Source organism: Salminus brasiliensis, chromosome 14 (genome assembly GCF_030463535.1).
Source record: "Salminus brasiliensis chromosome 14, fSalBra1.hap2, whole genome shotgun sequence".
Lineage (NCBI taxonomy): Eukaryota > Metazoa > Chordata > Actinopteri > Characiformes > Bryconidae > Salminus > Salminus brasiliensis.
In genome coordinates this window covers 5,204,443-5,230,822 of record NC_132891.1, presented here as the reverse complement: position 1 = coordinate 5,230,822, position 26,380 = coordinate 5,204,443, and the positions used below count along the sequence as shown (strand labels likewise).

Here is a 26,380-nt window from a genome sequence, read left to right as displayed (position 1 = left end):
TAGCATTTTTTAAGCATGTTTAAAGGTCTGGGTTGGGGGATGAGCCCAAGTTATGATGATTTTGGTGGTTTATTATTATTTTTTGGTGGTATAGTACTATGACTGACTGACTACGAGGCCTGGGCCAGAATTTGCACACAAACAAAGTATGAAAATATAAAACATACAGGAGACTTTATTGTCATTCACACCACATGTGGTGATCACAAGGTCCCTGTTACACACAAAAGTGGAGAAAGTAGCATTATTATTATTATTACTATTATTATTATTATATAATTTAAATCTATATAATATATTATATATAAAATCAACTATAATCCAGTAGAAGTATCAGAAAAAATTATCTTACTAGTCTAGCTAAATTAAGCCAAAAAATAAAAAATAAAAAACCCACAGACAGACCTGGGACCTGCTTATCTGTGCACGCGTTGGCCATGTGGAAACTCTTGCTGACGATGGTAGTATCGCACTGCGCATGCGCAGACGTGGGCGAACGCATGAGAAAAAACTGCACCAAAAAAATCATAATAAATGATCAAAACAGGCTCAGATTTTCCCTTTTAAACGTTTTAAACAGCTATAATGTGCCGTGCGTTAACAAACACACCCCTGAAGCTTGGTAAAAGCGGAGGTTTCATGTGCAGTGCACGTAGCGGTCCACGCAGGCACACGGAAGCTCGTGCTGCTGGGCTTCATTTTTCATTTTCTGAGATTTACGCCGATTTCTGGATGATCACCTGATGTACAGCTCGTCTGTGCTCTCCTCTCACCACGCAGACTCGTGCAAACACCTCAATGCCAATGCAAATGACTCTCTAAGGCTAAACGGTAGGCTCCGTTTTTATGCCCTTGCATGCTCGTGCAAAAACAAAAAGCAGGTCGGTTGCAGTAAGGGGCAAGACATGCAGCACTCGGCTCATCCTGCACACTGCCTTCTTATCTGGGCTTCACTGCAATGCACTGCACTGATAAATGCTATTATCACCCTTTAAAAGTTGCATATCATGCGCAAATGGTGCAGTGTTAAATCTGGAGTGTTGCTGACGCACTATTGCGCGGAGGAGTAAGGTCCTAAGGACGTTGCTGGCTCCTTATTGGACCTGTTGATTGCACCTGACCTGTGTTGGTGTGGCCCACCGTTCATTTGCAAGCCCTGAGTATCACAGATGCACAATGTTGCAGAGCAGTGCATCCAGAACTTGAGTAAGGCTGGAGGAAAGCAGCCTACTGCCTCCTGCTGTAGCAATGGGGGTTTTACCAAATAGTGACAGTGACAAATTTTAATTAAGCTGTGCCTTTAGGTCAGTCCTGCTGTTTTTGGGCAGGTAATAGGTCCCTAAGATTTGAATAACACACTAATAATAGTATAATTATAATAATTTGAACAGTTCATAGTTCAGTCCATCAAATCCCTATTTGTACCCCGAGCCTTTCAACCGTCAAGTATGGCTTGGCTTGACCCTTCTTACACCATAGCAACCACCCTGTGCAATCACTTTGCAGCCACTTAGTAACACCATAGCAACCACATGTCCCCCCTGTCATTGACCTCTATGTCTAACCCCGTGTTCTGTTTCTGACAGAGGCTTCACCATGCCTGCAGACGAGGTCCGCCAGAGGAAGGGAGGAGGTCGCAAGAAGGCCAAGAAGGGCAAAGGGAAGGGGCAGGCTGGCAGCACAAACGGTTTAAATGGGCAGGATGAAGCGCCGCTGCTCCCTCCCATTGTGCCATCCAAGAAACCCGTGGAGGAGAAGAAAAGAACTGTACAGGCCAAGACTGAGGAGGAGTCGTCCATAGCCATCTGCCTGCAGGTGCTCTTCCCCTACTTGCTGGCCGGGATGGGAATGGTCATGGCAGGCATGGTGCTGGACAGCGTGCAGGTAGGACTCTACTGCTGCTACTGCTTGGTTGGCTCGGATGCAGCTGTACATGCCTGTTTACCACCCTGTTACTTTACCCTGGGTTCAGCTTTCTCGAGGCTTACTGTAAAAAATAAAAATAAATAAATAAATAAATAAAAGACGGTGCTTTCCCTTCTGATATGAGTTTCGCCCCAGTCTGGTACAGCTGAGGTAGTCCGGGTCATTTTTGAGAGATTGGACGATGGAGAGTAGATATGTAAATATGATATGTTAGCGTTTAGCCTAGTGCAGATCCCTGTTTGCTCCCCCAGGCTTCACATGCTAACAAGTTTGAGCTCCTCTTCTGCGAACACTGGCGGAGGAAAAGCAGCAACCATAAGCCTGGAGGTGATGAGCTGCTCTCCAGCATCAGCAGCACCACGTTCTCCAACTTTGACTTGGGCCTTCTGTAGTAGGCTGGGTTTATGTCAATTTTGGGGGCGGAAATAGGACGAGTCATGACTGTGATGTAACAGTTTTGGGGTGGGGGGGTGGGGGGTTGGAATTGACCTGTTTTACTATCCTTTTTTGGATCTGCTGGAAGTTCTTTTGAAGGAGGAACAGCAGTGTTTGAGGTTCACGGTTTGTCAGTTCCATACACTGAGCTCTCATTATTCAACCATGCCAACCTCTGAATTCTCACATGGACACATGGTGTTCTCCATTCGCTCGCTCTCAAAACCAGTGCACTGAGTTCAGCCAGAAACCCTTTAGGCCAGATGTCACTGAGTTCAGCACTGTGGATTGGACAGAGGTTGTTATATACCGATGTGGATGTATAATAGATGAGAGCGGAAGTGGTGGGGTGGTAGCAGGACAGAGGAGGATTGGATGGAGAGTTTGCTGCGTCACTGTGCTGTCCCAGGGCTCCCTCTGTGGAGCTGAATCATGTCTTTTACTCCCTCTCTTTGTCTCTCTCTCTGCCTCTGTCCTTCTCTCTTTTAATTGCTTATCTCCTCTCTCACTTTCTCTCTCTCTCTCTCTCTCTCTCTCTCTCTCTCTCTCTCCCAGTATCTCTCTTTCCTCTTTCCCTCACTCTCATTGTTTCTCTCTAACTAGATCTTCTCTCTCTCTTTCTCTCGTTCTGTCTCTCACCCTCCCGTCCTGCCTGTCTCTCGCCCCTTTTGTCGTCCCTCACACTCTCCTCTCTCTCTCTCTCTCTCTCTTTCTCTCGTTCTGTCTCTCACCCTCCCGTCCTGCCTGTCTCTCGCCCCTTTTGTCGTCCCTCACACTCTCCTCTCTCTCTCTCTCTCTCTCTCTCTCTCTCTCTCTTTCTCTCGTTCTGTCTCTCACCCTCCCGTCCTGCCTGTCTCTCGCCCCTTTTGTCGTCCCTCACACTCTCCTCTCTCTCTCTCTTTCTCTCTGCCAGTAATCAGCCCATTTACTGCCGATAAGACAGAAGTGCAGGCAGAGCGGCACGTCAGCGCGAGCAGAGACACCAGCAGGGCTAAAACTGAGCTACTAAGGGTTGATCTGATAGTGAACTAGTACTGGGCTACAATCACTAAGGACAGAAAGGTATAGACCGAGATGGTCATCAAGGAAAGCAAGGGCTAATAGAGGAGGAAGGAGGGGGGACAAAGATGGAAGGAGAGGAGGAGAGGAGTGATTGGTGGGGGACGGAGGGGGTGGGACGGCTCACAGAAAGGCGAAAAGCAAACCTCAACATGTGTTTCTGTCAGCTCCTGAAGCTGCTGGACTAGGGGGCTGAGCAAAGAACCGGTCCAACACTGGAACTACCGCTAGTGTGTGTGTGTGTCTGTATATGTGTGTGTGTGTCTATGCAGAGCTAGAATGGAGTGTCTGTTGTAGAGATATTGAGTCACGACAGCAGTGACTGTGTGAGGACGCCACATTCGCACACACACACACTCACATACACACTTACACACACATACACATCTACCTCTAGACCGGTGCACTCGCATAAATGGATGTGCCGGCTTGATGTTCTAGTCGCAGTCTGGGACTTGTATGGAGCTTCTCTGGGAGTACTTGTGTCTGAAGGTGAAGCAATTGCTTCAGCTCATCATGGACCTCAAAGTGACACCTGGCATCTGAGGAGAAATGGTCAAGAAGGACAAAAAAACTCAAGGAAGGATCCACTAACTGACCCCAGCTCTTCTGGAAGGACCTGGGCTAATGCTAAGAACCTGAGAAAGCTGGAAACACTGTCACTTGTTTCTGGAATTTGGAAAAATAAGGATTGTGGAATTACATCTGTGACTGAGGATCATCAAAACTAGCTTCTCCTCTTCAGTCGTACATTTGAAGGACTCTGGAGGCTTATGCTAGCAACCTAGAAATCTTTGAATCTGTAAAACTAAGAATTGTGATATTAGATTTTTGACTTCTTCATAATATTGAAAACGAAGGATCGCAGAAGGTAGCTTTACCTTCACAGTTATGCCTCTTTTTTTTAATTCTAAAACTAAGGATTGTGATAACCGATTTGTAAAGTGTTGAAAACTGTGGATTACGAAAAGTAGCTTTACCTCTACTGTGGTATATTTGTAGGACTTTTTTATGCTAACGCTATTAGCAAAGTAGTCTGGACAATTGTTTTTGGATGGTAAAAAAAATAAGCATTGAAATCTGAAGGAAGATTGTCAAGAATGGAAACTCAAGTGGATTCACAGACACTGATTACCAGCTAATCAAGAAGAACTCTGGAGACTAGCGCTAGCGGCTAAGACGTATTCTTCACAATGTTAAAAACTAAGGATGAGGAAAAGTAGCTTTACCTCTACAGTGATTCATTTGTAGGCCAAGAAAGACATTGGAGGCTAATTCTAGCGGCTAAGAAGTCATACGTTACGTTTTCGCTTCTTTACAGAGTTGAAAACTAAGGATCACAAAAAATAGCTTCACCTTTATTGATACTTTGAAGCGACTTTGGGTCATTAATGGTATAAGCTAAGTAGTCTTGTTTGTCTGTTTTTCCCCTTTTTTTGGATTGTAAGAGACTACATTTGACATTTGAAGGACTTTGGAGGCTAATGCTAGCAGCCCAGAATACTGAGAGAACTTTCTCTCGTTTTTTTGAATCGGTAAAACTAAGAATTGTGATATTAGATCTTAAACTTCTTCATAATATTGAACACTAAGGATCACGAAAAGTAGCTTTACCTCCAAAGTAAAGCATTTCTAGGACTTTTGGATTGTAGGAAACTCAGGTGGCTCAACTGACTCAATGACTTACGCTACCAGTGCTAATACTAGCGGCTAAGACGAGACAGTTTTACTTCTTTACAGAGTTGAGAACTAAGGATTGATTCTAGCTACCGTTACCGCTACAGTAACATTTATGTGTAGGACTTTGAGAACTAAACTCAGAAAGATCCACTGACTTACTGACTCTACCAGCCAAAAACTCTAGAGGATAAGAATGCTAACGGCTAAGAAGTCTAAAAACATTACGTTTTTGTTTCTTCACAGATCTGAAAACTAAGGATCATGAAAAGTAGCTTTACTTTTTCTGTGATACATATGAAGGACTAAAACCGAGGATTGTGAAAAGTAGCTTCACCTCTACAGTGTTTTTTTCCAGGACTTTAGAAGCTAAACTGAGGAGAATCCACTGAATTACGCTACTAGCTCATCAAGAAGGACATTGGAGGCTAACGCTAGTGGCTAAGAAATTTGGAAACATTACATTTTAGTTTCTTCACAGATCTGAAAACTAAGGATCATGAAAAGTAGCTTTTGCTTTTCTCTCAGTGATTCTTTTGAAGGACTTTGGAAGCTAAAGCTAGCTAGCATCCTTGCTAAAAGCTGAAAAATCTGAAAACTAAGGATCGTTTTTCAGAGATTCTTTTGAAGGACTTTGGAAGCTAAAGCTAGCTAGCATCCTTGCTAAAAGCTAAAAAATCTGAAAGGATCATTTTTCAGTGATTCTTCTGAAGGACTTTGGAAGCTAAAGCTAAAATCCTTGAAGGCCTGAAGCATTTTCTCTCATTTCCTAAATTTCAATACTAAGAATTGTGAAAACTGAGGATCGTGAAGAGCTAGCTTTACTTCTACAGTGATGTGTCTAAAGGATTTTGGATGCTAACACTGTTAGCGAAGTAGTGTGGTTACCCTTTTCCCTTGAAAGAAAAATAAATTAACGAGACTCTGCTACACTGCTAGCTAATCCAGAACCAAGAACTCTGAAGCTGTTGAAAACCAAGGATCCTGAAAAGTAGCTTTACCTCTACAGTGTTTCTAGAAGCTAAACTGAGGAGAATCTGCTGATTTACGCTACTAGCTAATCAAGAAGGGCCTTGGGAAGCTAATGCTAGTGGCTAAGAAGTCTTGAAACTTTACATTTTTGTTTCTTCCCTGATCTGAAAACTAAGGATCGTTTTTCAGAGATTCTTTTGAAGGACTTTGGAAGCTAAAGCTAAAATCCTTGAAGGCCGGAAGCATTTTCTCTCATGTTCGAGTGTGGATTTTAGATTGTGTTGTATTTCTAGAAGCTAAACTGAGGAGAATTCGCTGACTTGCGCTACCAGCTAATCAAGAAGGGCCTTGGGAAGCTAATGCTAGTGGCTAAGAAGTCTGGAAACATCACATTTTTGCTTGAAAACGAAAAATTATAAAGGTAGCTTTGCTCCTATGGTTATACTAGACATCGGAGAGATATCAAAAACAAGAAATGATCAGTACTGTATTATCAAGAAGAATTTGACGAGCTACCGCTAGCAGCTAAGACGACCAGATTGCTTCACAGTGTGACTTAAAAGTCTGATAAACTAGCAAATCATTAGGATTTATCATTATCGGCTAAGTTGTGATAAACGGGATATATGTTTGATTGTGGAAATTCGATTTTCTCTTCAGGGTCAACAAGTTTTTGGAGGAATCTCATGAATGGCTTCAGTGCATGATATCAGCTGGAATGACCTTTAAATGCTTTAGCGGACACAACCCTCCTCAAACGGTCACCTGACTTCTCTGGCCCCTGTTCTGCCCGTGGCACACTGAAATATCCTCATGCTCTGGATGTGTCAATCCACTGGAGATCTCCCGTTGTCTATTCAGTGGTAAGTTTATGAGGAGCTGGTCCAAGGGGAGCTAAGAAGTTCCAGGAACTTCTGCAAATCGTCCCGGAGCTTTCACTGGACCTCGGAGAGTCATCTCTGCTGTGGGATGGGGTAGCAGCAATGGTGGTCACTCAGTTAGAACTGGAGCTTTGCTACCAGGGGAAGAAGCTGAGAGGCGTCACCTGCAAACTGACCCGGTCAGCTCATGGCTTCTTGCCCGAAAGCTCCTACCTCATCGCCGCCCAGGTCATCCTGCCCTACCTGGTCTCTGGGCTGGGCATGGTGGCAGCCGGACTCGTCATGGATCTCGTTCAAGTAGGGCTATTTCACCTAACGTTTGGTGTGTCTGTAGTCTTTGGGTGATGTTGTGGTACTGTACTGTAATGCACTGAATGTGAAGAACCTCTTCAACTGAAGGTTCTCCACACTCACACTAATCTCTGATGTGGTTCTTCATGGAACCAAGAGTGGTTCTTCTATGGCATCACTTTAGGGTCCATTTGAAGAGTCCTGCCTTGCTTATGGAGTAGCCTCGTCCTGGATAGTCTCTATTTCGATGGACCAATAGAAATGGACCAATAGAAATGGTCAAAAATGACTTTACATTACTTTACATTTCTGCATTTTCAGCAATGTTCTGATGTTTTACCCTGCTCTGTACACCTGATCCAATGAATCACCTTAATAACAAGCCTTTCCTGAGTTGAAGTGGGTGTGTTAAAGCAGCGAAAACACTCAAATGTGTAGGACAGAGTGCCTCCAGGACCAGGGTAGTGGATAATAGATGAGATTAGGTTGACAAGAGCCCTTTATAAATGCCAATGAGCTGCAGTTTTGCTTTGCTAATGATGTTTAGTTACTCACTCATTGTGCAAATACAACAACCCCAAGTTTGTATGTGAAATAAAGACTTTAGAGAATAGAAATAGACTGTATGCAATGTAGGAGATCATCACTGTCATGCCAGTACCTTCATTCTTAATTTTTGCCATCTTTTTGACATCGGTCTAATTTGAATTTGGCAGACTGAAAAATGTCAACTTTGCAGACGAAGGTAAAAATCTTCAAGGTAAGTCAGTATTAGAAGATTTTACTCCAAGCCATTTTGTAGCATTTCTCTTGGTCCAATAACCATGAAATTCTAACTCAATATAGATAACAGCTGCCAAATCTTGCATCTCCATTTTTGGCAGTTGTTATTTACATTGAGTTTCAGAAATGCTCCAGAATGACCTGAAAAATCTTTAAACATTGACTTCCATTGAAAGTTAAGAAGATTTTTGCCTTCTCCTGTAAAGTTGACATTTTAGAGATACAAGGTTTTTGGATGACAGCACAAATCTGCAATATAACAGTGAATTCTGAGATTTTTTTTTACACATGACTCAATAATCAAACACACTTAAGACAAAACCGTTAATGCTATGGTGAAAACTGGGTGAAATTTCAGGCTGAAACTAAAATTACTTGTTTAATTATGGTCATAATTATGGTCATAATTCTCATATACCCTTATTAGGTGATGTTAATGAGATGAGGAAAGGGCCTTCACCTCAAACCTGTTTAACCAATACTATGTAGCATAATTTTCCTAATAAGTATCAGCTGTAGGATCATCAGACTTGTTCAAAATCTTCAGTCCACATGCTTCTTTACCTTCAGAGGGCACTTTTGTATCTCTCAGTTGTCCATGAAGGGGGCGCTCAAAGCACAATTTGTATTTTCAGCAGTGGTGTAAAAGTGAACTACCCTCCACAACTGCAGGGGGAGCCCAAGATCAAAATTACTCAGTTTTGCATAAAGCTGCTTTAACTACATTTTAAAAAAATGTTTTACATTTTACCCAGTGTGTCCCTGTTAGTGGACACTGCTGGTCACTAGCCTTGAAGCTCAAAACTAGGGTTTCTAATGCTTCTTGTCTATGTGTGTGTGTGTGTCTATCTGTGTATGTATGTGTGTGTGTGTGTGTGTGTGTGTGTTTGTTTGTGTGTTGTGAGAGGAGGCAGGTGGCCTGGGCACCGCTCTTTGCCTAGTAATTGAATTAAGAGTGAGCAAGAATAGGAGAGGCAGAGTGTATGGCCTGAGCGAGAGACAGTGTGTGTGTGTGTGTGTGTGTGTGTGTGTGTGTGTGTGTGTGTGTGTGGAAGGCAGAAATGGGCTAGCTCCCAGGATGGCAGGATGGCTAGATGGGGCTGTGACGTTTCAGCAGCGGCTCCATCAGTGTGGACGCTGGGTTATAAATACCCACTCGCTGGCTGCCTGGCACCACGTCTCTTATCTGTTTATTTAAACATCAGGGTTATTTTTAGATGGCGGATAGTAGAACAGAGAACCCTCAGCTCACTCACTCACACCTGCCAAAACCGTCAGGACAATTTCATGCTGGTGATTTAGCTCTCATTTACCCTCGCGGTAGTGCTGTCCTGTGCGGCAAAGATAGAACCACACAGAACCAACAGCTGTTCAAGAGACCCGACGTTCAGCACATATAAACTTAACACAAAAAGGATGGAAATTTACAGCATACAGGTGGTACGTGGTACATGAGGTGGAACGGAATTGTGATCTCAAGGTCCCAGTCACACCCAAAGAGCAATACTGAATAAGTAAAATAATAAAATAATATATATATATATATATTATATACATTTGTGGGATGAGCAGGAGAGCTGAATATGTGGGTTCTGCTATTGCTTTTAAAATTAGTTTTGAGCTTCTGGTACCCCCAGGTGCTGCCAGGATTCTGGTACCCCCAGGTGCTGCCAGGATTCTGGTACCCCCAGGTGCTGCCAGGATTCTGGTACCCCCAGGTGCTGCCAGGATTCTGGTACCCCCAGGTGCTGTCAATCAGGATGGCATGAGCATGGGCCCTGCTACATTGGTCAGTAGGTGTCAGCTCCAATAATCGACATGCCACATTTGACTGATCTGGATAGGGCCTGTGCAATAGGGCAACTTCAAGCTGGAATTCCTCAAAACTGTGAAACATTGTGGCATTATCTGAAGTGAGCCCTAGTAACATCTCCAAATTACGGACCAATTTACATATAACGGGGGACAACACCCCAAGAAGATCGTTTCCTCGCCCGTCAGCACTTAGGTACCGTAGGCTGTCTTCTACAGACGTGCAGTCAAGGTTTGCAGAGTGATATGGCCGACGGCTCTCAGACTGCACGCAGCCAGTCTCGGGTCTCATCGGCCTCATCGGCTACCATAATAAATGTATTGTTGATGTTCTACAGCTTTCTGCGTCATTTTAGAATCATCTACAGCTCTGATCTTCATCCGGGATGTGGTTTAAATCTTCTTGAACTGCATTGTGTGTTTTTTTTTTATGGTAATCTTAGAAAAACAAGCTTATATGGGTTAAATGCAGTAGAATGTGAGGCATTTTATTAATTAATTACTATTTAAATACATGACCATCAATCTCTCTCTGTATTTTAGAATTATGAAAACAAGAAACATTCTTTTTAGAGTAATTACAGCATTCTGTAATGCTAAAAGAATAGGATACACTATGTGTTATTTTCCATCTGAATATTGTGTGTGTGTTGTGTCTGTGTTTCAGCATTGGGATGTATTTAAAGTCATCACAGAGGTGTTTATCCTGGTGCCAGCTCTGGTTGGCCTGAAGGGGAATCTGGAGATGACACTGGCCTCTCGTCTCTCCACTGCAGTAAGCTCTCTTCACACTGCTCAGGTTTCAGGTCTGGGTTATATCTGTAGTACTGTACAGACTTTACTGTAGTCTTTTATGTGTTGTGTGTTTATGAATGTCTCAAATCATAGATAATCAGTTTCAGTTTAGTCTCACCCATTCAGCCTATTTCAGTTTAGCCCCGCCTATTCTGCCTACATCGGTTTAGCCCAACCCATTTAGCTACATCAATAAAACCCTGCCTAATCAGCCTGTAACAGTTTAGCCCCACCCAATCAGCCTATATCAGTTTAGCCCCACCCATGCAGTCTATATCAGTTTAGCCCCGCCTATTCAGCCTATATCAGTTTATCCCCACCCATTCAGCTTACCACTGTTTGGCCACGCCCTTTCAGCCTGTATGAGTTAAACCCAGCCCATTCAGCCTATATCAGTTTAGCCCCACCGATTCAGCCTGTATCAATTTAGCCCCACCCAATCAGCCTGTATCAATTTAACCCCACCCAATCAGCCTGTATCAATTTAACCCCACCCAATCAGCCTGTATCAATTTAACCCCACCCATTCCGCCTATATCAGTTTAGCCCCACCTATTCAGCCTATATCAGTTTAGCCCCACCTATTCAGCCTATATGAGTTTAGCCCCACTCATTCAGTCTACTTGAGTTTAGCCCCACCCATTCAGCTTACCACTATTTAGCCCCACCCATTCAGCCTATATCAGTTTAGCCCCACCTATTCAGCCAATATGAGTTTAGCCCCACTCATTCAGTCTACTTGAGTTTAGCCCCACCCATTCAGCTTACCACTGTTTGGCCACGCCCCTTTAGCCTGTATCAGTTAAACCCAGCCCATTCAGCCTATATCAATTTAGCTCCACCTATTCAGCCTGTATCAATTTAGCCCCACCCATACAGTCTATATCAATTTAGCTACGCCCATTAATCCTACATTAGTTTAGTTACGCCCATTCAGCCTATATCAGTGTAGCTCTGTCCATTCCATGATTGACCCCCATACATATCATAAATGGACTTCCAGAAAAACAGTCTAAACCCCTTTTACCTGATGGTGTTTTACGTTGTGTCCTGTGTCCACTTGCATAGGCAAACACTGGCCAGATGGATGATCCTAAGCAGCAGTGGTTAATGGTGTCCAGCAACCTGGCCCTTATACAGGTAAGCTTATTGCCGCAGTAGCTCAGTCTTTGCCTACATACAGGTATTGCGTCCTACAGTGTGAAATAAATAGCACTACACTCTTCCATATCAGCTTTTATTAAAAAGTAAGACCTGGACTGTATTGTGGAGGTTGTGGAGAGGTTGTGTTCTATAAATTGCTGAGCTCTGATTATTTTTTGAATGCTGCAGATTTAGAAAGTTATTTAAATTAGTCGTGGGACAGTGGGACATTAATATGAAGAAAGAACACAGGGAAATGCAGCCAGGATTTATTACAGTGCACACACCATGGGTGAGAAGCAGGAATTACATTACTTTAATGCTTTTATAGAGACATCACACAGCATCGTTTTATCAGCTCGGCAAAGATCCAGAACCCTAATTAATATTAGCACTGCTTTATATCATGGCTGGCAGAGCCTTTCTTTTTAAAATTCAGTTCATTTTGCTTCTGTCAAAAACATTACAACCCTTAGCTGTACTCAACAAACCGTCATTTTTCATCTGTGACAAAATATGGATCAGGCAATTGTTCTGTACATAGAAATGCTCCAAAATGACTTTTTACATTGACTTTCATTGAAAGAGGGTTTAGACTCACTTCAGCACATTCTGAAGCGGTTTTCGTACTGGATGTATCATCATACAAAAAAAATACAAAAATAAAAAAGTAATGGTACATTAAATAAGTTTACATTTTTAAAAATCTGTTGAACTCTGAAAATAAATGTAAAAATAAGCGATACAATTGGATATTTATGTTTTTTCCTGTTTTTCCTTTGTTCAAAATCCAACAAAATGAGCCATTTGAAGAAGGGTGCTTAAACCTTTGCATAATAATCATCAATGTAATTAAAAATATAATTAATTAATGTAATGGTCCATAATTACTTCTCCTGTGAATTCGTATGTATACTCACCTTCTATTCACCTAAGATTCAGCTAAATATCTGTACAATTTAACTAACTTGTCCCTAAACCTAAACCAAACACACTGCCTCTAGACCGGTTCTTTATCCCTAATCTAATACCTAAACTCAACACTGACCCTTACCCTGACTTTGTCTCTGACTCTGGCTTTAACCCAAAGCCTAACCATAATACTGTTGTTAAGTAAATGAAATAAAGATCTGGCCACAGGGCCCCGTTTTCTCTTGACTGGCATAACTAACTATAGCTCAGTCATTAATCCTACAAACTGGAAGGCTAACACTAATTAGTGGTCAGAATTCCCCTCCCCTCCAGTGGTGAATGTAATTTCAATGACACACGCTGTTCTGCAGGTGCAGGCCACAGTGGTGGGCTTCCTTGCAGCTGTGGCGGCGGTGGCTCTTGGGGCCGTGTCCAGGGGAGGAGTGGAGTTGGACCAGGCTGCTGTCCTCTGTGCCAGCAGTGTGACCACTGCTTTTATCGCTGCGCTGTCTTTAGGTACTGTACTGACCACGGTGTCCAGTTTTGTTCTGTTTAGGGCACAGGCTTCAGCACTGCATGCACAAGGAAGTGGTCTTAATGAAATTAGTGTTTACATCATTTTCTTCTTCTTCTTTTTCTTCTTCTTCTTCTTCTTATTATTTGTGCAAATTGCAAAACCCTGCAACTACTAAGCACCACTATAACATCCACCTGACATATCCCTACAATAAACGTGCAACACTATAGCACCCACCTATCAGGAAACTTAGCAACACCATAGTATCCACCTGAAATACTATACTATAGCCTTTCCCCACCATAGCAACCACCTTGCAATCATTTAGCATCACCATAACAGCCACCTGGGACACCATTGCAGCCACATGGGATACCATAGCAGCTACTTGGCAATGCCATAGCAACCAACTTTCAACCATTTAGCAACACCATAGCAGCTACCTGGAACATCGTAGCAGCCACATGGGATACTATAGCAACCACCTGGCATTGCCAAAGCAACCACCTTGAAACCTTTTAGCAACACCATAGTAGCCACCTGGGACACCATAGCAACTACCTTGCAACCATTTAGCAACACCATAGCAGCCATCTGGGACACCATTGCAGCCACATGGGATACCATGGCAGCTACTTGGCAATGCCATAGCAACCAACTTTCAACCATTTAGCAACACCATAGCAGCTACCTGGAACACCGTAGCAGCCACATGGGATACTATAGCAACCACCTGGCAATGCCAAAGCAACCACCTTGCAACCTTTCAGCAACACTATAGTAGCCACCTGGCACACCATAGCAGCCACATGCGATACCATAGCAACTACCTTGCAACCATTTAGTAACACCATAGCAGCCACCTGGGACACCATAGTAGCCACCTGGGATACCATAGCAACTACCTGGCAAAGCCATAGCAACCAACTTGTGAATCGCCCACTTGGTCGCTGCTTGTGATACTGTAACGTCTGTGTGTCTGCAGGGCTGGTGATGATCGGTGTTATCATCGGCTCCAGGAGAGTGGGCATCAATCCAGACAACGTGGCCACCCCAATCGCTGCAAGTCTGGGGGACCTCATCACCCTCTCTCTGCTGGCCGGAATCAGCAGCACCCTCTATCAGTACAGAGGTACGCAGCTGGATGGGTTCAACTCAAAAGTCAGAACTCCAAATTCAGGGTTATAAAGAGGATTATCAGTGTAAATGAGAGCGATATTAAAATATTTAAAATAATGAAATGATTAAAACTAGTGGTGTCAATAAAAATTTTTATGCCGTTAAGTGATTAATTCAGATGAATCGCAAATTAGAATTGTAGTCGGCACGTCCTTGAATTTGTGGATGTGTAGTGTGCCTAATAAACTGTCTAGATGAGTCTGCAATTTATTTTCTTGTGAAATCTCAGTGTAGTTTTGAGAAAATGCTTTTTAAGAGCTAAATGGATGATCAGTCATTGGGCTGGATTAAGCTAAGAGCTATGAGAGGAGCAGCGGTGTGTGTGTGTGTAAGAGAATGAGAGTTAGTTATGAGATTTAATCCATATTCCAGCATAAATAAAGTGTAATCTATCCTCTGAGCTCAACAATAGCGACGCTGTGTTTACATCGCTAAGTAAAAGCGCTAATACGTCACCAGGCTCTGTACAGAGAGAGACCTGCGGTGCTGAAGTTGGGGAGAAACTTGATAAGATGATTCATTTGTGTTTAAAAATGTTAACTGGTTAAAATTAGCAGATTAATTTGATTAATTGTGTTTGTGCAATAATTAAAATCTAAATTAAAATCAGATTTTTTGAATGTAGAGACTGGCAGATGTGGATAGAAAGTAAAAATAAAGCAAAGGCAAATAAAGGTGCTTTTCAGGGTTGTTTGAGAACCCTTTGTAGCACCTTTATTCTTAAGAGTCTAATTAGATTTGAGTGAAGATTGAGTGTCAATTCTTTTTTCTCTATTTTATAGAAAAAAAAAATAGACATTTATTTTAATTTATAGAGTGTTTATTCTTAAGTTGCAATTGTAACAACAGCAATTTCCCTTCTGGGATCAATAAAATATTTCTGATTGTGATTCTGATAGCAGAAAGACTGTAGTGTGATTGTTCCTGGTGACGTAGTAACAGAAGTGCCCCAGTAGAGGGCAGCGGACGCTTTGTACATAGAATGACTATCCCGTTCCAGTGTGGGATAGAGGTGTCGAGAGGAAGACGGAGGTCATAAAGCCGTAGCTATGTTTATTAGGCCTCATATTTTCATCTGACAGCTTTATATTGCGTGAGGAAGGCAGTAAACATTGCTGTCAAGTCTCACATTTCTGCCTTTGATGTGCCGTCACGTGATTGTAAATTCCCGTGGGTTTCTCTCTTGCAAAACCTTTTAGTTTTATTTCACAGCGTGTTGAGCAGAATCACCACAGCGTGAGCCACTTCTGTCTTCATCTGTGTGTTTGCAGTGCAGCGTCAGCATCATATTTTGCATATTTATGTCATATTTGCTCCATTCTACATCGCAGACGTCATCCATTGATATATAAATGTATATTGTGTGTTTTTGCCGTAGATATCTGGTACCTCTCTCCGCTGGTCTGTGTGTTCTTCCTCTTACTGATCCCTCTGTGGGTCGTGATTGCTCGACGGAGCCTTCAGATCAGAGAGGTGCTAAGGTCCGGCTGGCAGCCCGTCATAGTGGCCATGTCCATCAGCAGGTACGCATTTAACATAGTCTGATTGGCTCCATACAACAGGTGGTCTAAAGGGTCCACAGCATGTATAGAAAACAGGATAAAGCCATTCGCTGAAGCATAAAGCCTTGTTCTGGCTAGAGAACCAAAACATATGCAGTGCATTAACATAATTTTTTATAGAAAGAATAGCATGTTATTATTATTATTTTTTTTTTTATATTTATGTAATTTTCCAGTTCTGGTGGCCTTGTCCCTGACCAAATGAAATATGGGATAAAAATCTAAAGCCATCATTTGTTGACTAGTATAAAATAACTGCTGTGAATAAAATAACACATTATTAGTGTGAGTTTTTCACCCAGTTTGATGTATTATGGTGAAATTCTTATATAAACGGGACGGCCTTTCTCTATAATGTGACTGTGTTATTCTCACCTGCTTATCTTTCCAGTTTTGGTGGCCTGATCCTGGACAAAACGGTCAGTGATCCCAACTTTGAGGGCATGGCTGTCTTCACACCTGTCATAAACGGTGAGTGGATGAAATTTACATAAGATATTTTGAGCATGTTAACACACTGTGTCCAAAAAAAACAACACAAAAAAACAAGAAAACATATTGATTATCGGATCAATTAAAATCCTCTTAAAATAATTAAAATTAAACAGAATGTCAAAGGTATTTTGCTATTTTTCGTTAGGTTCCAATTTTAGAGAGTTTTTTTTAGACAATAACAATATGCAAAATACCTGTTTATCTAAAATGCACTCTAAAAAGCAGGGTCTGGATTTACTGTAGGTTTCCTGGGAAAGAAATTGAGGAGAATCCTAAGATAAACACCAAGACCTTTGTGAGAATGACTTAAATTTTAGGATTTTTTAAAAGACATTCCTCAGTGTGTTCTTGTGCAGCCGTTTGGAGTGTAGCCTTTCATGTTGTATTTTAATGCTTATTTCAGTTCATTAATTAATGTGTTTTTTATGGCACTTTTTGATGACTGTCAGCTTTATAGGAATCCTGCAAATAGTAATAGGACAAGAGATCAACAAATCGTAAAACATAAAACCTAAGACCCCCAATGATCAAGACAAAGGCGACAGTGGTAAGGAAAAACTTATTTAAAGCTGGAGGAAGAAACCGATGCTGATATAATTATAATTTTATAAAACTAATATTATTAAGCCCATAGGAGTCTGGCCGGAAAAATGGGCAGTCATTAAATTAGAGAAGGTAAAGATAGTAGTTCTGGTAGCTGGGTAGACTCCCCACGTCACTCCAGCTCACTTCTGGCCAGCACTGGTGTCTGGTAGCCGATGCATCAGAGCCAGGTACACACCGCTCTCCTCAGAGTGCGTTGCTTACCCAGTTGTTTACCAGTGTGAGGCTGTCAAAAGGTTAAGAAAATATTAAAGAGCGTATATTATTTAAAGAATACCAATTTTTCTTAGAATTGAAGAGAAAAAAAAGAATTTCTTATTTGCCTTTTTTTATATCTGTGCTTAGTAGCGCCAACAGCAACAACAGTCCTGGTAGAGAGAGGTAAGGCTTAAATTCTGATATTTCTGTCCGATATTGTCTGATTTTATATGCTAGGGCCGAATATTTACTAAATGTTACTAGTAAACTATGAAGTGTTGCTTCACTTAGTGAAAGAACCGCTTGGAAAAGGCATAAAGCTACAGCTGGCTGAAGGTTCGCTAACTTTAGGGAACTTTATCAACTATTAGCAGCTTGCTTGCTTGCTTAACATATTAGCCCAAGTTAATAATTTAATTGATTTTTATAGTCAGTGTTCAGTAAATTATGATGTTAAGTTTAGAAATATTGTGCATTTTAGCATGCCAACTTCTAGATATCGGCCAAAATAATGAGCAGCACATATCGACCATTGGCCAACCGTGACCTCCAAACATCGGCATCCGCATCGGTTATAGAAAAACCCATAACGGTCAATCGCTAATTGGTATGACCTTATTGCTACCCTTTTTTTTCAGATTCACAATAGTGTCTTAAGTAGGAAATTCTTCTTTTTTTTCTTCAATTTTAAGAAAAATTTATATTCTAAAAAGATATGCTCCTTTTGACATTCTTCTGGTCATTTTTTTCTTTCACTAAGTGAAGCAACACTTCATAGTTTACTAGTAACACATAGTAAATATTCTGCCGTAGGACTTAAAATCAGACAATATCAGACAGAAATATCAGAATTTAAGCCTTACCTCTATCTACCAGGACTGTTGTTGCTGTTGGCGCTACTAAGCACAGATATAAAAAAATGGCAAATATCTGCCCGATATATCGATCGACCGCTCATACCAGGGTTCACAAATAAATACCTAAAATCTTTTTTCTGATTCACGAAAGTGTCTTAAGTAATAAATTCTTATTGTTTCTCTTCAATTCTAAGAAAAATTGGTATTCTTTAAATAATTTACGTTCTTTAATATTTTCTTAACCTTTTGACGGCCTCGCACTAGTCTTAGGCTGTAAGAGGTCGGAAGGTCTGCCACTAAAATGGTCAAATCAGTTAATTTAATCAATTTAATATTTGTACTACAGAATTAGGTCTAACTGATCAGGTTTAAAAGTGGAGTTGATCTTAGAGTCACATAACTGTAATCACATAACTGTACGCTACATTTTTAAATTAATGCCGTTATGAAGAAAAACAAGGCCTTCTGGTCTATTGCTGACGGCATTTCATGCAAGTCATACCAACAAAGTCCAGAGAAGACCTTTTTCCACATCCCGTTCACACCTGGCTCTGAATGCCTCTCTGTTGGACAGAATTCTGCTTTGCATCAGTCCTCCTTCTTCCTGAGCTACATGCAAATCTATGTTTCTGCAGTGATGCATTTCATAATAATGCATACTGCCACTGTTGGGCCCTCGAGCAAAGTCCTTTACCGTCTCTGCAATGGCTGCTCACTGTCACTATGTGTGTTTGATCAGTAGTGTGTGTGTGTGTGTGTGTGTGTGTGTGTGTGTGTGTGTGTGTGTGTGTGTGTGTGTGTGTGTGTATTCACAGCACAAATGGGTTAAAGACTGAGGCCAAATTCCATCTGTACCCAACACTAATGGTGAATATGGTTGTCTGTCTTGCCTCCAGTTATTATGATGCTCATAGTGGCAAACCCTCTTTAAACACCTATGGACCTCCAGCAGGCCGAGGGTGTTCTTACACACCTCTACTACCCCCAGAATAGCCCCACTAGCTTGTATAGAAGTCCATGTAGTTACTGAGTAATACAGTAACCTTTGTGTGTAATAAGCCTTGGAGTGTTAAAAGGGTTAACAGTGACTGGATCTGTGGAGTGCAGGTTGTGTTTGGCCATCTATGATTAATATCAGAGCTCCATATAAAATACTGCGGTGGTTTTGTTTGGGAGGAGTGAGAACTACGGTTGCAGCCTGAAGACACATGCTGCTTCTCATGACTTACTCCAGGTCATTTTAGACCTTTTCTATTGGTGCATCAATCATAAACTCTTTACACAGTATAAACCATAGATGCTGTTTTTAAATGGTGTAAAGTGACAGTGATGATGTACAGTTATTATTGTTTGAGGAAATGATCTGTGCAGATGTTTATCTGTGCAGTGTGAGGTTTATTTCCTCAGCAGACACTAAAACTGGAACCAATACCAATAAACTTATAAACCAACAATACGTTGTGATTTGGTATGTGAGTTTGTTAGCTTAACCAGAAATCCAGGAACCATTGACCAACAGCTCATTCTGACCACTGACTACTGTAATTCTGTTTATTTGTATTTTTGCAATCAAATCCTCACAGCAATGCTCCTCCAAAATCTAGTAGAAAGCCTTCTTCTCTGGAGACAGTAACTCCATCCAAAGCAGGATAAGCTTCTTGATTTTAAAAGTAACAGTGAATTAATAGGTGTCCCAATACTTTTGTCCACATGGATCATAATAATAATAATAATCAAAACAGGAATAAAAACTATAATAAAACTAAACTGAATTTAAAAAAAAGGTAAATGGTAAAAAGGTAAGTAACAAGATGAAAATGTGAGTGAGGTAAACTTTCAGAAGCAGAGACCTGCAGTGAGGTCAGGAGGAGTCAATGCGAGGCCCCAGAGCAGGACAGCCCTCATGTTTAATGTTAGCTGGAAGTGTTGATGGAGGCTTCATCTGCTAGTGATCTACACTGAGCTTTTGTCTTTTCTGAGTGACGGCTGGCTTCTGAAACAAGGCCAAACCACTTCTTTTGCAAGAAGGAAACAGCTCATGCTTTGGTACCCTACGAAATAACACCCACAAGTGTGCATATTTCTGATGTTTGTGGAATTTGACTATTTCTTTTAGAAGAAGTCCGATGGCTGGTACGAGCTGAATCCCGAAAGGACGCTGTTTACGGCAGCAGCCAGATGTTGCAGTAATATATGAGTTGTGGTGAATGTTTAGAGTCAACAGTCTGGTTTAGATTTCCCTTCCCTGCTCAGTTGTACTTTTCCTCAGCCGCACGTCTGTCCCTCTCCAGATACGAGGCAGTGTGATGCAGCTTTTTGACAGCGAGGATTTCAGGCACTGTAGAGAAGAGCAAAACAAGCGAGCTGTGCCAGAATCAGATTTACACTCAGACAGTAATAAACTCCCTTTATCTGTTTTTATTGCTTATTATTAGTAAGAGGATCTTGTTTATATCTTAATTTGTAAACACTTTATTAAAAAAAAAAATATATATATATATATATCCTCCATAAAGCCCGAATTCAATGAAATGATTTATTTACTGTGCAATATTTTATTGCAGTTCTGTTTAGTCTGATAAACTGATTTTACAGATGTGCAAATGTACACACACAGCTTGTCCAATCCAATTTGTCCAATAGAATAGGACTCCCTGGAGCAGATAAGCATCAACCTATTGGCACCATGCTGCCTAATGCCAGGTGTGGGCCAGAGGGGTATAAAGCCCCCCCAGCATTGAGCTGTGGAGCAGTGGAAGAACTGTGTTGATGGTTGGTGCTCCATCCAATACTTCTGGGATGAGGTGGGGTGGTGATCATCCAACATCCTGACATCACTAACGCAGCTCTTGTTGCTAAATGCAATCAAATCCTCACAGCAATGCTCCTCCAAAATCTTCAGACAGTTACTCCAACAAAAGCAGGATAAGCTTTTTTTATATATATACCCTTGATTTTAAAAGAAACAATGAACTAACAGGTGTCCCAATACTTTTGTCCATTTAGTGTTACATAGATTCTGTTTTTGCAATCAAAATACTATGAACAGAGACTATGTTTATGGTGCAAATTGACTCATTAAATACCTTTTTTAGATGTTAAGTCTTTGTTCATAGTACTTTGGTTGCAAGAGCAAAATCTATGACACACTATATGGACAAAAGTATTGGGACATTGTGTCTTTTAAAATCAAGGGTATTAAAAAAGAGCTTATCTGGCTTTTGTTGGAGTAATATGAATGATTTCTTGATTCCTGTTAACTCACTAAACTCACAATATACCTGGCAATATCTAGAACCCACATCAAACAAAGTATTGCTAAATACACACTAATAACATGTCAATTTAGGGAATAGTTCACTTTCAGTAGTTTGCATAACAGGGTGGTAATAAAGTGATTTTTTTGTACATTATTACAACCAATGTCACACCGTGATGGTTCAGTATGAATACACGTACCAGCAGACCCCTACCACTGATACACATGGGTCAGGCCCTAATTCTCATGATTTTATTTTATTTTTCTTATTTAATTAATTTATTTTCTTTGAAATTTTTCATTTTTTATTTGCTATTTTATAACATATTTTTTCAGCTGCCTTGCGATGATGGTTTTATGCTGTACAGCTGTAGACAGATAGCAACACCCACAGTTTTTCCAGCACATTTAGGAAGACAAACAGTTTCCAAGGAGGAAAATGAAATGACCATGATTGAATAAGGCTTTAATTTGACCTCATTAATGGATAATTTTGCGCTCGCTGAGAGAGAATGCCCACCTGCTGCTGCCAGCTCTATTTTGGCTCAATCAAAAAACTTGGAAAAGCCATAAAGTGTTGATTTCATACTTTGGAGGTGATGAAGAGCTTGGAAAAAATGTAAATCAACATTCATGTCCTCCAGAATCCCATAAAATTACTTTTGATTTGTATCTCTGACTTACGCACACACACACACACACACACACACACACACACACACACACACACACACATGCATGTGTTTCATTGCTGTCATAAGGAAACCTCATATCTCCAAAACAGCTTATATGAAGAAAGGAGGCTCTGTGTTGATCTGTGTTGATTTAACCTGTTAGTAACTTTTTCTCTGGACTCCTCGTCTTTCTCAGGTGTTGGAGGGAACCTGGTGGCCATCCAGGCGAGCAGGATCTCCACCTACCTGCACTTCTGGAGCATCCCAGGCGTTCTGCCCTACAAGATGAGACAGCACTGGCCGAACCCCTGCGTGACCTTCTTTTCTGCAGGTCAGCCTCTCAGTCAGTCTGTGTCTACCTAATTAGCATCACAGAAATTCCCTGTAAAGTCAATCACTGCAAAATTCCAAGAAAGGCCAGTGTGGGATTAAGACTTGTTTGAACAAGTGTTGTTTTTCACATCCAGACAATTTCTGGATGATCAAAAGAACAGACAATATTTCACAAAAACAAAATCATCAAACTTGTTTCTAGGCCCACATTCCTAGAGCTTCTCAGATCAGGAGTCTAGGATCAGAACGAGGATCAGATTACCCTTATTATTAGGTTATTTTTAAGGTTACTTTATGAGCCACTTTGTACAGTGTGTGCAAGACCTCAGAATGAGTGGTGTATGCATGTACAGGATGATCATAGGGGTCACCAATTCTAATCCTGGAGGGCTACAGTCCATTGTTTTGCATAGGCGTTTATCAGTCCACCTGTGCATAACAATGATTTATGTGGTATCAGTGTGACTTATTACCATTTATCAGTCATTTTGAAGTGATTTTGATAAACGATGGCTTGAATTAGGGGGTGGTTGAGCACCAGAAATCGCTAAAAAGTGCTGCACTAAGACTCAGGATCAAATAGCCCGGCTTTTTTCACATTTATTTGAATGTGTTTACTTTTACTATGGTCTTTCATAGGGAGTTAAAGACAAATTTCCCACTATGGACAAAATTGAGAGGGAGAGTTATGTGTGTCCCTGCCTTTCCTCAGGAGTGAACTCTAAGTCTGCGAGGGTGCTTTTCCTGCTGGTGGTCCCGGGCCACCTAGTCTTTCTCTTTGCCATTAAAATGCTGCAAGGTGGCCACACTGCCATCACGCTGGCCTTCGCCTGCTGCTACCTGTGCGCTGCTCTACTCCAGGTCAGGCCAAACACACATTTGCACACACACATACACACACACTACATATGCAACAATTGACAAGCCACTAGCATACTATTTATAAAACACAATGGTTTATAAATTACTGTTTTCAATCAAATATATAAATGATTAAATGATTATATAATTATATAATAATATATATATATATTATTCAAATCCCAGCTCCAAAGCAAACAGGTGCAGACTGACTGAAAAGGGGTGAAAAATGACTGAAATAACTACATCAATAATATCAATAATTATGTAATAAAATTAATTTTGCTCTAAATGTGATGTTTAGATCTCAGGACGGATAAAAATTTCCTGTTATTCCAGAAACACTAAAATAAAGTATAAACATAGATATTAAAGACAAATATTAAACATAAAAATAAAGGGTTTAAAATACAGTTGAACTAATTAAACTGACATAAAGCTTAATTATGTAGCAATTTCACCTTAAAGTTGTCAACAAAAAATAGCTTCATAATCATGGTGATGCTCCACTGACTGTAACAGGGAGAATGGCATCTCTATAATTTCCACTCCGGGCCGGACTTTGGGACTTTGGTGGAGCTACACGTGACCTCTCTCCAGAACCCAGAGTTATATTAGTGTAAAATCCTGTACTATGACTCTACTGCCTCAGTCCACATGCTTCTTCACCTTTCAGTGACAGTTTATATCTCTCAGCTTGTCCAGAAATGCATGTGTACAACTGTCCATGAGGGGGGCGCTCAAAGCTCGCAGTTCTCGCATAATGTTGCTTTAAGATGACATGTGATTCCAAACTTTTGAACAGTGCTGTATTATCACATATTGACAGTAGTCAATGTGCAGTCTTAAAGCACACACACAATTGCACTCTGCAGCAGTTGAGATATACCTGCTGTTTTGTCAGAATGATCGATCCAGTCGCACCATCCCCTTCGGCTTTCAGCTGCTGTGTTTGGACTTTTAATACGTTCCGAAAACACATCCCGAAATGATGAAAGTGAAACTATGCACTCTGTGGTAGTTTTCCTCATTATTCTGCACCATAGAACTGCGAGAAAGATCCAAGGCTCGTTGTAAATATGTTGATGCAGCTGTGGAAGACGAAGCAGAACGGTGAAAGATAACTCTGGCTTTAGCAGAGAAGTGCAGTTTTAGATTGGGGTCGAACCCATACGAGAACCCTAATATTTACATTTAGGACATTTAGCAGACGCTCTTCTCCAAGTGCTTCACTGTTTACTCAAGAATAATCTCAGCTAGTTTAAAAAGACTAAAAATTCAAAGATACCTCTAAGCTTAGACACTGCTAACGCAAGTCAGTATGGAGACCATAATACTCTACTACTACACTATTCGTGGGTCTTTAGTCTGGGTTTCCACCACTTCAGTGCAGGACAGAAAAAAGCCTGGATGCTCGTCTTCCATGGATCTTAAAGGATGGATAATGTGCATACACCCTAAAAGGCATGTGCATAAACCCTAAGCTTTTACCATGATACTCTATGGTACTCTTGTCCAAATATTTGTGGACAGCCCTTCTAATGAATGCATTCAGCAACTTTAAGTGGCACTCATTGCTGACACAGCTTGTCTAGTCCCTGTAGAGAAGTACTGCCACTAGTATAGGACTCTCTGGAGCAGATAAACATGAACCTATAGGCACCATAGGTGTATAGGAGTATAAAGCCCCCAGCTTTGAGCTGTGGAGCAGTGGAACTGTTGTTTTTTGGAATGATGGATGTTGGTGCTTCACCCAGTACGTCTGGGTTGAGTTGGAGAGTTGAGGATTTATAGGAAGGTGCCCCCAAAAAATAGCCGTATGAACATCCAGTCATTTATGGGATCACATGGGATGTCTGACAGTGTGGTGGAAGCAGAGCTTCTCTGCATATCTTGGAGATCTTGGCTTGACTTGTTGAGTGTATTTTCACAGGTGGGTATCCTGCTCTACACGGCTGACCTGATCGTCCGGCTGATGTGGAGGAAGGGCCTGGACCCGGATAACTTCTCTATTCCTTACCTGACTGCTCTGGGAGATTTGCTGGGCACCGGCTTCTTGGCCTTGTGCTTCCACCTGGTCATGATGATGGAGGGGCTTGGCCTATGAGAAAACACCCTTTACCCCCAGACCTTTAATGGGACCCCATTGCACCAACATCTTCTGGGCTAATACCTGTTGTCTCTGGAAGGTCAAACAACACAGACTACTTTAGCAGGCTCCTCTGGGACATGGAACATAAACACTGGGCCACAGAGTGATCCCCAACCATTTGTTATACTGTAATACGTGTGTGGATGTGCTCTGTAGTGACGACTTACACGATGATCTCCACCTTCAAACATTGCAGGGCTTATTCATTTAAAGGACTGTTTTAGACTGTAGGGCTGTATCGGGGTCATCGTCATGGGACACAACCAACCATCTGGATGTGTGATGTGTTAAATGAGCTTGAATGTGTGTGCAGGTTGTGAGGACTTCCAGGGATGCGGAGATTTCCATAAGTTGATGGGTTTACGGCACTGGGAGCTGCCACCGCTTTTCAGTTTCGGATAGTTTGTGCAATGGAAGGTATGTTTGCCGTTCATAGAAGATCGAAGAACGTTAAATGATTCAGAGCTGAAGCTCATTCCACTGCTGGATTGAATTGCAGAACAACTTAAAAATTAAGAAAAAAGGTAATCTGATAGGGACCTAAGTCATCAGGAGAGATTTTTGGAGGTTCTGCTGCTAAAAACATCACCGCAAAGAATATTCAGGTTTTTAGCGCTCCTCGACTTGCCTTGCAGTAAATCTGTGTCACTATTTTTGCACAACACTTCTTTAATGGACACGACGGACAGCCATTCAGGTTTTAATCTTCACTAGAACGATCAACTGACAAGTGCTTAGTCTAGATGGCAGTTTTGTTAACACCTTAACTACAGCTAATCTCATTCGCATGCTTTTTTGTACAGTTCAGTTTCTGCCTTCTATTAAGGGTTGAATAGATTTTCACGTTTCAGGTTCTCTGAACAAAACGATTATACTAGATTATACTTCACCACTTAGAAATGATTGGGAAGCCATCACAGTAATCATCTCACTGTTGGACAATGTTCCCTCCAGCCCTTATAAAACCCAGCAAAATAAAGAAATAAAGCTCCAAACAAGAACCA

General features: G+C 41.3%; 1 protein-coding gene across 2 annotated transcripts; it reads left to right on the top strand.

Moving 5' to 3' along the window:
- Positions 1 to 488: 488 nt before the first annotated feature.
- On the top strand, positions 489 to 26,380 carry LOC140576791 (solute carrier family 41 member 1). 2 transcript variants are annotated; one of them, XM_072696406.1, is made up of 11 exons: positions 489 to 831; positions 1,587 to 1,884; positions 10,504 to 10,611; positions 11,700 to 11,771; positions 13,058 to 13,202; positions 14,189 to 14,335; positions 15,761 to 15,905; positions 16,336 to 16,415; positions 22,227 to 22,361; positions 23,076 to 23,224; positions 25,158 to 26,380. In XM_072696406.1, the coding sequence occupies exons 2-11, from the start codon at positions 1,597 to 1,599 to the stop codon at positions 25,329 to 25,331; spliced, it is 1,443 nt and encodes a 480-aa protein (XP_072552507.1). In that variant the 5' UTR covers positions 489 to 831; positions 1,587 to 1,596; the 3' UTR covers positions 25,332 to 26,380. The 2 variants fall into 2 exon arrangements, with proteins under 2 accessions (XP_072552507.1, XP_072552508.1); XM_072696407.1 differs by lacking the exons at positions 489 to 831; positions 1,587 to 1,884 and adding an exon at positions 6,194 to 7,247.